Source organism: Lethenteron reissneri, chromosome 30 (assembly GCF_015708825.2).
Source record: "Lethenteron reissneri isolate LAM-NWPU_2019-01 chromosome 30, ASM1570882v1, whole genome shotgun sequence".
NCBI classification, from domain to species: domain Eukaryota; kingdom Metazoa; phylum Chordata; class Hyperoartia; order Petromyzontiformes; family Petromyzontidae; genus Lethenteron; species Lethenteron reissneri.
This window is the reverse complement of record NC_083808.1, coordinates 5880676-5894939: the sequence shown is the minus strand read 5'-3', so window position 1 is coordinate 5894939 and position 14264 is coordinate 5880676. Positions and strand designations below refer to the sequence as shown.

General features: G+C 43.1%; 1 protein-coding gene across 3 annotated transcripts in view; it reads right to left on the bottom strand.

Moving 5' to 3' along the window:
• MON2 (MON2 homolog, regulator of endosome-to-Golgi trafficking) overlaps positions 1–14264 on the bottom strand; it is a 49712-nt gene that overhangs the window by 18370 nt on the left and 17078 nt on the right. For 2 of the 3 annotated variants that reach the window (XM_061562904.1, XM_061562906.1), the window contains exons 12-22: positions 12553–12734; positions 11488–11569; positions 11166–11347; positions 8956–9068; positions 7783–7887; positions 5459–5539; positions 4627–4700; positions 3830–3920; positions 2992–3093; positions 1506–1616; positions 637–812 (exon numbers count right to left, since the gene is read on the bottom strand). In XM_061562904.1, coding sequence (XP_061418888.1) covers positions 637–812; positions 1506–1616; positions 2992–3093; positions 3830–3920; positions 4627–4700; positions 5459–5539; positions 7783–7887; positions 8956–9068; positions 11166–11347; positions 11488–11569; positions 12553–12734 — 1299 coding nt within the window. The remainder of the gene's footprint in view (positions 1–636; positions 813–1505; positions 1617–2991; positions 3094–3829; positions 3921–4626; positions 4701–5458; positions 5540–7782; positions 7888–8955; positions 9069–11165; positions 11348–11487; positions 11570–12552; positions 12735–14264) is intronic. The other variant, XM_061562907.1, reaches the window with a different exon arrangement.

The following is a 14264-nucleotide window of genomic DNA, read 5'->3' as shown; positions in this document are numbered from 1 at the left end:
GGGTGGGTGGCCAGTACCACGCCCGGCCGCCTTTGTCTCCCTAGCGTCGATGTTTAAGCACTGCACCAGGTACCCATTTGAGGCCAAGTCCACACACAAAGAGATTAAATCATTCATAGGCTAGACTGGCAGCGCAGTTATAACGCAACAAAAGTCGCTTCTGATTACTTATACAAACAATGATATTGCACTATGGAGTTGCCATTATCGACCAATTGGTAGAAAACTTGAACCAATAATTAGTGGAGTACTCGATCATATTTACCCCTCTATTTACTACCGAAATAGGAGGATTTATCCACAAATCTGGCTGTCACCTGTTGATGCTAGTTGTAATTATTGGCGAAACGTCGTACTCGAATTGTCAACGTTATGGGTTTACTCTCCAACACACCGGTGTGCTGTATTAGTAATGAATCAGCATGTTTTGTTTACGTGACAGACCTTACTAATTGGCTGTGTCGGGTGGTGCCGAGTTTTACGACATATTTATAATTACGTGATCTAACCCAAAACAACCTATATTATACATAGTACTCGACTACTTAAACAACCGGACAGGCCAGCTCCATTGCGTTGTGTTGACAGTGGTGTAAGATGTCATAAGCTGTGGGTGGCACGAAATGGGGCCCGTACCCTTGGTCGTTGCGAATAGCCCCAATGACGGCGAGTAGCAGTGGCCAGCCAGGTCCCAGGCTCTCCCCCTTACTCTCCAACAGCTGCAGCATGCACTCCAGCTGCTTCTGCCGGATGTCGCCGTGCGTGATGGACGACAGCTCCCGCAGCGGGAGCAGCAGCATGGCCTGTAACCTCTAGAGCACAACACCCAGCGTTCGCCATCACCCCCTGCCCACAACCAATTTGTTCGCAAGGCTATGTACATTAAATATATATTTTTTATTATATGAAAAAGCATGTTTCCAATTTAAAAAGAAAACAATGTTTTTTTTAATAGTTTTCGAGTTTAGCAGTGATAGTTTGCTTTGTAAATTTTCTGTTTACTTTGTAGATTTTTTTTTATTCTAAAATAATATAACAGTGTTCAAAGCGATGAAATCGCAAGTGGTGTCACATGGTATTGTGTGGCGTCACGATTGTTGGCACTAAGACATGTTTAATTAGGATATAGTGTAATTCACTTTTTTTTTATATCAAAAATTCACACTGAAAATCCAAATTACTAATCCTGTTTTTGTTTAGATATTCATAACATTAATATATAATATTAAGCCGACATGCTAGAGATTCTGCAAAAGCTACACAATATCGGGCATTGTGAATAAAATGTACCTTTCAAATACAGCATCGCACTGTCGCTGCTCAACACAAATGGGATGGATACACGCAATCGATGCTAACAAAAGTTTAAAGCCCACATACAAAGGGATTTATCAACATGACCCCAGGTGCCGCGTGGACATAACTGGCAATTGTACATCTTATCGGAGACATGAAAACACAAAGGACATTAAGGTATGATGTTAAAATCCAATGAACAGACCGACCTGGTTTTCTGACAGTGGGGGTGTGTGGGTGTAGGCGAGTCCTTCCTTAATGAGCGATGTAATTGCCTCGGCTCCCCACTCCCTCATACGCACATTTGGGTGCTGGCACACCTGCATCACAACATCATCACACGACACGCCGACAAGTCTCTACACCAAGGCGAGGCTCATGTATTCCAGCACAAAAAGGCCCAGCACAACGCTTGCTAACATAGAAAGTTTCCCATGCCCGGCATATAAACCATCTTGACTTTGTAAAGCATAACAAAGTCACTGCAAACCACCGTCACTATTAGAAGAAGAAAAAAATCCCGAAGCACAATAGAGGAACTGAAAGGGCAAGAACATGCACAGGTACATGCAGTGCAGTTACTTCATAAAGTAAAAAAATAACGCGTACATACAAGCGAGTGCGAACACCAATACGACAAAAGCGGGAACGTTGAAAGAGCCCGAGTTGACAATAATTTAGTCGCATTTGTATGCAGGGGCTTTATAAGGCTAGCCTTACCTTCTGTTGTATAGGAATGTGGGAGAGCAGATATGCAAGGGACAAAAGGGAATAGGTTATACACAGAGCAGTAAAGAGAACGGCAACTCAAAGCATGGAATAGCTCACAGGCACTTAATTTTTACACAAAAAGGTGCATTTCCATTTGACAAGCTGGGTAAAGGGGAAAAATACAGTGGAAAGTGGCTCTGCAAAAACAAGCAAGCTGGGTTGCGAAACAAAAGGGTATTGGGAAAATAATTGTAAAGGCTAGGCACGGAAAATATAATTTCACGTTTTCATATATGTTAGGTACTAGTATTGTTTACATTTAGTTCCTCGGCGCAAACCATTTTTAAATTGAATATTTCAGTATTCATAGCTCTGGCTCTGCACTGACCGCCATAGTAGCACTTCCAATTCAAATTGCACACAAACCTCAGTTTACCTGTAATGCGTGACACTTGAAAAAATACAGAGGCCATTGGAAAAGCAATACGTCAAATATTCCAATATTGTGTAAAAGCAACCAATTTGTCTTTTTAGTTAAAATATAATGCGAGATTTGAAGCTTTCGTGACTGCAAGGATTCATACTCTTTGCTTTTTTCGGTAAAGTCACGTAGGTAAAAAATAAAATAAATGAAAACTAAATTAAATCACGAAGTTTCGGGCGCAACACTTAAGCGGTTGTGCTTTCGCTACGTTGTCCCCACCTGAAGAAGGACGCTTGTGTTGCGCCCGAAACGTCGTGATTTAATTTAGTTGTTTTCATTTATTTTTTAAAAATTTTTACCTACGTGGCTTTACCGAAAAAACCAAAGAGTATATAATGCAAGCTAAACAATGAATATGGCAATGTTTTTTTGTTAAAGAGCACAGGGCACTCGCTCTACAGTATGTTTTCTTCCTCCGCATTAGTTTGTTGTGCGAAAGAAGTTCAACATATATGCATACATAATGGGGTGGAAAATGGAGTGGGTCGTTTCGGGGTTACCTCAAGGAGATGTCCCGTGAGCGGCCGCCAGAGGATCTCAATGCGGTGCATGTTCACGAGCCCCGTCTCCAGCAGCTTGGCGACAGCAAACAGGGACGGCTCCTGTGGAAGGGGCCACAGCGGGAGAGAGGTTGACGGGAAGGAAACGGCACTGTGTGAACGTGAGGTAAGAAGGGCAGAAACAGGATGAGGCAGCATGTGTCCCCAACAACAGTGGAAACAAACTCAATGGGGATATTAATTATGAGTGGTGCAAACACTGCAACAAAGTGAGCAGTAGGAAATAGCAACATCCAATAACAAAGTGAGGTGCTGTTTAAACTTGGAAATGAGAGATTACATTTAGCAATAAGCACCCCGAGTTATGAGAACACCCTCCAGCTTTTTTAAATCCTTTATATTAAGTTCACTTGCTTGCTTGCTTATGACCGTGCAAATCTTTCGGTCGTTTTTTAACCCACTTCCCGTGATCCAATCGAGCTGACATTTTACACACAGACTCGTTGTGCGTGACAATTAATGTTCGTGAAAAATGTTTTCCAAAATTTTACACTGTTTAGGGAATTTTTAAAAAATATTTAATTACCAATTATTTAATGCTGCCAGAGGACGAGAGGACTCTAGCCGCCTCGATGCCACGCATATAAAGGATTTATAGTGAAAAACTTTGTTTTTACGGGTTTACTTGTTATGCACGGTGGTCACCCATCCAAGTAGCATCCAGACCTGACCTACATGAAAATCCCGAGGTCAGACGGGATTGGGCGCATATGCGGGTGATTTGGGTCAAACAATAAAACAATCAGAAAGGATTGATGTGCCATGCGGAATGCCTGACCTTGCTGTTGCCGTAAGCCATCTCCATCGCCTCGCTGGACAGGGAGCACAGCGCGTTGATGAGGTGGTGGAGAGACACATCATCCAAGTACCTGTGGTCACATAAGCATCGTCATCATAACCCGGACTTTGCAGCCGTGCGTTTCACATGCTGTAGGTGGACACGAAAACAGTAAATGCAGCACTCAGTAGACACAATTGGGAAAAAGAAAATGAAATGCATGGCATGTACGCGTGAAATGTGTAATTAGTATTATATGTGCGTCGACAGCAACGTTACATTGCTGCAGGATGACAATGGCCACGATTATTGCCGTCAGGCGAAAATCTCTTGACTTAAAAGGAACACTCGAATAAAAAAAACAGGTATAATCTTATGGACGTATGTCCTGGGCTGACCAACACTTTTTGTTAATCGGGGAAAAAAGACTTATATAGATGGTGAGGCACTCCATCATTGTACTGAATTAATATCACTGGATTATGCATTTAAAACGTTTGGAAGTAACTTCACTTGAATGCAGGAAGAATGACTAGGTTACGTTTTTTTTTGCTCATTATCAAAGTTTTCAAACTTACATTAAAACAGCCCAGAACACACAGCCTAAGTGAACATCCATAATGTAAGAGGTATTTGTTTTGTCTACCTTTACATCACTGATACAACAATGCATTAGGGCAGCTTAATTGTCTGATAAAACGTAACATAACATAACAGTGTCCATGTATTTGGCGTTAACATTTCATTTGTGAACAAGACAGATTTTTTGTAATGGGTGCATCTGGCAGAAAACTCACTGGGAGCTCTCGAAGAGTCGAGACAGCATGTTAGAGATGACCGGCAGGTCAGCCATGACTGCTGTCGTCAGCACCTGCCAAGTGAAAAACAAGGTCATATCAATGGGGGGGGGGGGGGAGCTCAAAGTGCGATGAGTCGAACTCCACAGCAAACCCAACCCTCCACACCCGCGGGGCTACCCATGTGATAGCAGGAACGTTTTCGGTGTTTCCTCTGCAGCATATTTTTTACACGAATGTTTTCAAATGAGATTCTAATGTGGGGCCATGTGGCAGGCAGCAGCAGACAGTACAGCAAGATCCATGCTGTGCTGTACTCTATGCTCTCAAATCCACATTACCCCCTCCTTCACAAACCCATACTGACCAGTGATAAATTACAACCAATAACCTCTACAATTCGCATAGCCTGGGAAGGTCCTCATCCAGTATTGGATCGACAAAAGGCTGTACATGCACCATGTGGGAGAAGACCAATTTCGTGCAATGTAACTTATAGAAATGCAAGCTAGAAGATACATTCAAGGGTGTAGATCTATGACGAATGACTCACTGTGAACAGGAAAATGGACACAATTAGGTGCCCGCATTAGTAAACGCAACGCGCCGCTTTAGAAAAACACTCTACAATACCTACCAGCACATTTATAAAACTACGTGCATCGGGATTGGGTAACAACAGCCTCATGATGTCCACCTACATTTTTGTGATCCGTTTTAGAACTTTATTTATAACTGAAATGTGTAAACTGCTGTAAGGCATACAAAAAACTGCAGGTATATTTTCAGCCCATATATATATATATAAACACTTCAAATAAATCAGGCAAACCGTGCTGGGTCCTTCAGATGTCCTTCCAGGCTTGAGAGCTCCCCCAGCTGCTGGTTTCAGTCCCAGGATCCAAACCAAGTGCTGTGCAATGCACCACGTCTCGCATTAGTTGGATATACACACATGCTGTAATTACGGAAATACTCCATTACACTACGAGCATAGTGTAATCTGAGTTTTACATCAATGTATCGAACGCAAACATTTGCTTGAAATTCAATAGACAGTTTACCAAATTATACATTGAATATATATTTAGAATTGATGAGAACACTGGAGTGGTTAGTGCACCATGCTATGAACACAACAACCCAGAGTAGATTCCTTTTGTTATGCTTTACAAAGTCAAGGTAGATTTTACGTTTTCGTGACTGCAGAGATCCACACTCTTTGGTTCTTTCGGTAAAATCACATAGGTATAAAATAAAATAAATTAAATCACGACGTTTCAATTGCAACACAAGCAATCATCATCAGGTGAAAAAAACCACAGCAAGAAAAAAATTCCCACTTCAGCAAATAAAATTCTTGCGGTGCTTTTCCCAACTGATGATGCTTGCTTGTGTTGCAATCGAAATGTCGTGATTTAATTTATTTTATTTTATACCTACGTGACTTTACCGAAAGAACCAAAGAGTAGTGTAAAGTCAAGGTAGTTTATATGCCGGGCATGGGAAGTTCTTTATGTAAGCAAGCATTGTGATTGGCCGTTTTTGCCGTAGTAAATGAGCCTGGCCCTGGTTTAGAGGTGTGTCGGCATGTTGTGTCATGTGATGATGTTGTGATGCAGATGTGCCAGCACCCAAATGTGCTATGAACACAACAACCCAGAGTGGATTCCCGGTCATGGCTAACATCATTGGTGGAATGGTGTCTGAACCGGTCATGGGGTCCACCACTTCACCAACTCGCACTGACCAGCATGGTGAAGCATGGTCAAAACATCCCCGTAATGGACACGGCATGAAGCGGTCTTCGTGCAGCAAGGGACTGACATAACTGTTAATAATTATAGGTGGTGACGCAAGAGTGTGGAAACAGGGGGTGGTATCAGTGTTGCTGCACTGCATGGCACATGTCTCCATAAAATCACACTGGATATCGTACTACGGACCACGTGTCTCCATAGTTACAACATTATTATCAAACTCTGGTCATCCTCACATCAGCTTTTGGCTAACCATCGAACAAAGACAGTCACTTTCAAATGCGCTTCTGCGGCCGTCTGGAACGCTCTTCCTTCCATTATTAGGAAGCCATCGGAGTGATGTACTTTTAAATCTAGATTGAAAACTCATTACTTTAGAACTGATGTGTTAAGTTTGTTGTCCTTCCACGCACCTCCGATTAGCACGGTCGGCTACGTACGGTGCGAAAGAAGTTCAACATACATACAATAAAGTCCAGGTGTCTGTGTAGTCTCCACGCTGCTACTGCCTTACACACCCCGTGTGTTGATGATCTACACAATATTGTCATATTGCATGCTGCATGTCTCGCGAGTGCACGCCGTCATCTTGCTGGGGAGCTACGTGTCTACATCATCTATACACTGCCACTCCACTGAAGGCTGCACTGCCCTGAAGATGACATTAATAGAGCCAGTATACAAATTTATTTCCAGTATTTATTCGCAATTTTAGGGGCTGAACAAATCCAAGAAAATAGTTTTATTCTTACATATGGCAATATGCTCAGAAGCTAAATGACGATGTCCAGGTCTGCTAGCCACGAGAGAGCTTCAGGAGAAAGTTTGTGTAGTTTTCATACTCCTCCGTTGAAAGAGCGCTTACTAAAGTGGTTTATTATACGGTCTCCGGTGGCCCACCGTGAGGTGTTTTCGTGTGACCTTAAGCACAAAGCCCTCATCTAGGCGAAATGTACATCGTTAATTTGAATCAACGTAAAATAACAGTGCTACGGGATTATGCCTTCGTCCCTGTGGCTCAGCCCTAGTATTATTATATTCTTAGGTTTTTTCGGTAAAGTCACGTAGGTAAAAAATTTAAATCAATAAAAGTAAAATAAAATAAAAATCACGACGTTTCGGAGGCAACACAAGCTTCCGTCTTCAGGTGGAACCGTCACAGCACGCTTGCTGTATCAATTAAATGAGAGATTCCAAGAGATGCTGCCCCGTATATACAGGGTGACCCAAAAAAAACGGGCCCCAACTCTAATAGGCCCCGTGTGCACGGGGCCCGTTTTTTTTGGGTCACCCTGTATACTGGTTGAGAGGGGGGGGGGTGGGCCCTAGCCCTGTGCAATGCTCAAGACGTGACGAGCCATGTGCCGTGGGGCGTGGAAGATGGAATGACGCTGACCTGCAGGGTGGAGAGCACCAGCTGCCAGGCAGAGCCGAGCACCGCGCCGTGGCAATGAGCCACGTTGAGCAGCGTGCGCATCGACTGCATGTTCTTGCTTGTCAGCTGGGCCACGCGAACGAAGACACACACGATGGAACTTACAATTCATGTCACCGCAAAGGCGATGCTCAAAAACATTTGTTTAAACACGTGACAACTGAATGGGTAAACAGGTTTTTTTTTTTTGCTCATCAACATTTTTACAAAATTATGGTGCATCACCTGTAGAATATTATCATTACATTAGTATAGATTTAGTCTTAATTATCTGTATTTTTACTTCCTACACGCAAGCTGGAAAAGGCACAGGACACAAAAAATGACATCGCTCCAAAAACAATCTTGACGAAGGATTATCATGCATTTGTAATCGTCATGTATAATATTAACCCATGGCGAAAGGAAAATGGGTTTAAGGATGTGTTGGCAGATAAGATACAGATGCCAAAGTGCAGGGGGAAATAAACACTTGCCATGCAATTAAAAGAAAATGCAAGCAAAAACAAATAACTCTCAGCTTGTAGATAGGTACCTAGCCTGATTGTCCTATGCTGTCTCACATGCTTTTGAAGTTTTATTTATGATAAAACAGTCGGGTGCATTATTTCTACACTCCAGCGGCATAACTGTGATTAAAAAAACACTTGGGCGCATTTGAATGAATCAATTCAGCGACATCACTAAAGTGATGATGGACCAAGATTAAAAAAAAAAATGATGTGTGAGGCAGCCCATGTTACAGACTAGTTGGTATGTAACAATTCACCCACTGGCATGATGATGTGAATTGTCCTAATTGCATTCACGAGTCAGTTATTTTGTGAAATTTTTACCATCTCATTCATATTGTTTATAATTAATATCTGGTTAGAGATTTCTGTTCACTCTATTAGCCTAAACGTAACACGTCCATATTATGAGTATAAACTCCGCATTAATTGTAAATAACAGATCCTCACACGCACAAATGTAAGCAGGTATCATAAGCTGAAAAATCTATTAATCCACACGTCATTCCATGCCAACAGCCTAGTCACACATCTATATGACACGAGTTATTTGCTTTCTTAATTGCATCTTCCTTGAAGCACGGATTAGGAGCAGGGAAAGTCGATGCAGGGAAAGCCTCACCACAACGGTGCCCTGCACCTGCATGGAGAGAGGCTGTCCCATGGCCACCACCTGCTGGTGAGACTCGCTCGTCGGACTGATGGCCAACACCGACTGGCCCTGGATGGAGTACGCTGTAGGCCGCAACGCCGACGAAAACGCTGCGTCAACATCAAGGCATGGCAGCCGGCCCACGCGACACACCCCCCCCCCTACAACCCAGCATAAATATACGCTGCCAAGCCTGGTGGTGTTTTCATTCAGACGCTGTCTTTCCGACAGACCTGTTCTTCACCCGAGGACGGCCGCTTGCGTTGTGGCCGAAACGTCGTGAGAATATTTTATTATGTTTTATTTTTATTATTTATTATTTCCATTCTACGTGACTTTACCGAAAGAACCAAGAAGATGAATCCCTGCAGTCACGAAAACTTTAAATCGAAATTTAAGTGAGAGATTACTCACAATGCATTGTATGTTGAAATTCTTTTGCAGCATCGGTAGCCAACCAGCGCTAATCGGAGGTGCGGAGATACTGTTAAAAGCAACGACTTGCACTAATGCAACACTGTGAAAACTAGATGCGTAATACAATAGGATTTGTTGCATTAATCAAATGCTAAGAGCAACATGGCAATGCATGAACAAAACTTAAATACCCCGTTGCTACAACTGATAATATAAGCACATAATGCTTAAAATACAATGTGAAGGTCAGTAAATTAGTGGAATATCTCCCTTGCAATACCAATCACTCAAATTGATAGATATGCTGTTCAACAGATTTAGCACATACCACTTAGTGTATTAACTCAGTAACTTTCTCAGTTGAATATTTCCAAGAAACTGTACAGGAGCAATGCAGTCACTTAATAATACTAACGATGTTATTATATAGCCATAATATCAACCAAACGAATAATAAGAATAATAAACAGAAAATATCATGTCCTAATACATACTTATTAGTGACATCTTCAGCAAATTCCCAAAGCTAATTTAGTCTTAGAACAACACTCTCCAAATCTATCCTACAAGGCACCATTGTGGGGACTAGAAAAAGGACACCCAAACAAAACCTGGATGTCGAATATAGCGAGCTGGACGAACGTAAACCAAAACCAGTTGATCCGTGAGGCTGACCGCACGAAGAACTGCCAACATAACGACTTCGCCACCATTACACTGGTTGTCAGTATTGATGTTGAACTTCTTTCGCACCGTACATAGCCAACCGCGCTCACTGGCCAAAAGAGACAGGCGGATGGATGGGAAACATCGGAATTCCAGAAAATTCCCATCTGATCATGAAAATGCTCTGTTGGGCACACGTGGGAAACAAGCTTCTGTGTGCAATGGTGATGAAAGGTGAGAACTGAACAATGTGCCGAACACCAAGTTGCATGGAAGGAACGCACAAGTCCCGATCAGCGTGTCGACAGCATAGCCCACGGTGTCCTCAGCAGGCACCCGTGTGCCAGATAGAAAGTACATTCATCATAACCCTTTATTATGGGCAGCCAAACCGTCAGCACATGGGATGTGCTTGCTGCGAGTAGCACATTGTATTGCCGCGCCAGTGCCAGTTTCTTTTCACAATATAACCAAATGGAAAACATATGCTGCAGAGTAGCAAGTTGTATGACCAGTTGCTCATGGTCACTTGATAAGAGCGAATTCCTGCACTATGGGGGTCTGCATTTAACCACCAGTCAGGTCTCCTTTACATGTGCAACAGTTTTATTTATTTATACTAAAGCATTGATACCATGAATAACATTGTGTTTACAAGCATTACTTATTTAACATGTCTTTAGGAAATGCGTAAGTCTTATGCAACCAGGAGTGGGGAACCTACGGTCTGCGACTTCATACAAAATGTTTAGTGGTCACATGAGGCCAACCACTTCTAAACCGCCTGCAAATTGTATAATCTATCATTGCAAGCACTTTAGCCACACTAATCAGATACTAGAGGGGAATATTCTCGACCTGGCAAGACGCTCAAATCACCTCTTCTCTTTCAAGTAGTTTTGAGCACACAGTCAATGCATTCACATAGTCCATCCTCGCGCAGTATGCAGAGCTAACAAACAGCCCAGGAGTGGCCCTCACGGGAGGCTAGAATGTGAAATAAAATGATTAATTGAAACTTGACGATGTGGCAATCAAGTGGTGGCGTGATTAGGATATCGACCGGTGACAGCAAGCGCAACAGAAAAACCCGTCACCTTTGCTGACAGTCGCCGTGACGGTGGTGTTAAGGCCCGTAAGGGCGTAGTGCGGCGGGAGAGAGGCCTTGCACACGGCTGTGATGAAGGCATCGCGTGGCGTCTTCAGGTGCAGCTTGCCGCTCAGTGCAGACATCGCCGTCTCCGCTTTCAGAATGTTTTCCGTGGCCGTCTCGTCCGTACTGCGCACACCGTGATTGTTGCGAGCAGTGAGGATAACCTGCTTGCCAATAAGCTCAGAGATAATAACGCTCTCATCCTGTTGCCACTCATGCCACATGCGTGTTTTTCCATATTTGTCGCAAAGAATTTGAATGAGCACCTTGCATCTAAGAGCAGTGAAAGGGCAGCCAGAAGTCCACACCAAGACGCATTCACCATCTCCTCCCACACGGCTCTGTTTGCTGAGAAGTAAACACAGCACACATCTTACGCTAAGAAATAGCATGAGGTGTTAATCGCCGATGGGCAAACATTGATCAGACGCCATCAACCCTCCCGCACGTAATATTCAACCCGCGCCTCTCATGCGTGCTCTGCCATTTACGGGGCCATTTGTGTTTTGTGCATACCTTATTAAATTGCAGAATACTCACATTGCATCTCAAGGTCAATCACAATGTTAAAATAACGCAATGTTTTCTGTTTCAAATAAAAACCCATTACAAAACGTATTTTATTTGATTCTTATGAAGAGAACAATGTTACGTAAAGTCATGTTGAAGTTAATCTGCAGTCCAAAATGGCCAGAATTTGCTCACTGGACAAAATGTGCAATGACACCATCGGTTGCAGGCAAATGTCATTATGATTATTTGCTTTTGTTATCGGGCCCTTTAATTGACATCTCATCTGAAATGTGTGAAAGGGGACCCCCAGTAGCAGCTGTCCTCCTGTGGGCAAAAGGCAACTTCAGCACCTGGCCTGCAAATAGGCATTATATCTGCTATGCGTAATCCCAATTGAGTGATGATGCGTGGCGAGCTTTCTCTGGCCACTCTGGTTACATCCAAATGACGCAAAAGAACATGAGGCAGCCTAAATTAGAGAGGTGAGTCCAATCATAGTCAAGAATTTGACAACACCAGCACAAGCCCTTAAGCCTGCATAATCCGAGCGACAAAAGGTTCCAGAAGAAGCTCTCAGCACGTGGAGCGTTTAACGTCAGAGATCACGCGGTGCAACTCGAAAACACATGAGAGTCCCATGACCTGTCTTCTTTCATTAGTGGAGGAAGTCGACATGGTTGCTCCACAACAGCGGGGGGGGGGCAAAGTCACCTACGTGACTTTACCGGAAAAAAACCTAAGAATATGAATCCTTGCAGTCACGAAAGCTTCAAATCTAGAAATAAAATGTGTGCGACCAAGAGGAACGGAAGACCTACGTGATTTGATGGTGTCGCCCTTCGCAGCGCCAGCTACAGCCTTCCCCGCCTTCTCGTCCTCCATCTCGGCCTCGATCATGCTCGTCACCCCCCGTACCAGGTCTAGTAGACAGCTGAAGGCCACCGACATGGAGTATCCATCCGGGATGCTGGGGGCCTCCACCTTATCCAACATCTCCAGGCTGAGGAAAGTGGGGGGGGGGGGGAGAAACACGAGAATGAGAGAAAATTCTACTGCATCACAGCACTATCCAATTGTTGGAACAATACTCAAGCAGCACACAGGAGACTAAATGGCAGCAATATGGCAGAGTAGATAGCACAAACTTGAATATAATTGTGGACACACTCTCAGCCAGAATGCACATAATAAGCTCGTCAGCCTAAAGCATAATTTTGCCTGGAAAGTGCATGGATGGGTGACGACCATGCGTGAAAACAAGCGCTATAGGCTGCTGCGGTGCAACGCTTTGGGCAGCAGAAGACAGTACTGTACAAAACGGCCTACCACGTTTATGCTCCCCGCCTTCACAAAACCTGCACTGACCACTGTGGTGAAAATATTCTTAGGTTTTTTCGGTAAAGTCACGTAGGTAATACAGCCATCGTGCTGTGACTGTTCCACCTGAAGACGGAAGCTTGTGTTGCCTCCGAAACGTCGTGATTTTTATTTTATTTTTATTTTATTTTTAAAAAAATTACCTACGTGACTTTACCGAAAAAACCTAAGAATATGAATCCTTGCAGTCACGAAAGCTTCAAATCTAGAACACTATGGTGAAGTTTGTCAAATAATTCCCATGACCCACAGAGTGTGGGGATGCCATCATTGAGCAGTGGATTAATACAGGTGTGTACATATACACGCACTCTTCCTGCTGTATGCACGATATTTGACAGCGGGAAGCTGAAGATGGTCTGACTGTCAAATTGCTCTTCTGTCAACAGCCAGTGTCAGAACAGCCGTTGCTGTGCACACAAAATTGATTGTGTAACATCGCACTGTGACCAGTGAAACAGCAACTTGCACTGTGTATGGAAACATTCGTAGAACACGTTTTTTACAGATATTGTTCCTGGCATTGTTTACAAGTACATGACTGAAAAGGCAGTTAATAAGGGGACTGTTATGTGTTGTTGGCTATCCTCCCAAAGAAAACTCTTCATTATGCAAGACTACAAATTTGCCCTTGAGGATTGAACAGAAGAGCAGTGGTGTTGTTTGATTGCGGCTGGAAAACTACTGGAAAATTGCAAAATCATAACACACACGTAACTGTAATAACTTAATAATTAACAATTATTAAAAAATTCACAAAAACTTAGATCTTTCACCTGTTTCTATTTTAAATGCTTAGCCGTGGCTAGCGAGCTACGAGTGACAACTCGGGTTTTCGCGAGACAGCGATATTACGATATATCGTACAATAGAACATCCACGATAATGGTTTAATTAAATTTGCTAAATATCGTCATACAAAGATTTTCTTTGCCCATTTAACCATCCTGAAATATTTTATTTCTTGACGAAATACAGTAATTCATCATTAACACGGGCAGATGCGTTCCTGAAAAGTGACGTGTTAAGTGAAAATACAATTAAGTGAAAAAAATTGCTCGGCGCGCAGAAACCGCGTTATAACGATCGCTTTCCATGTTGTGCGAAGTGTCCCCTCAGAAGAAAACGAGTTAAAGCAAAAACGTATTGTGTG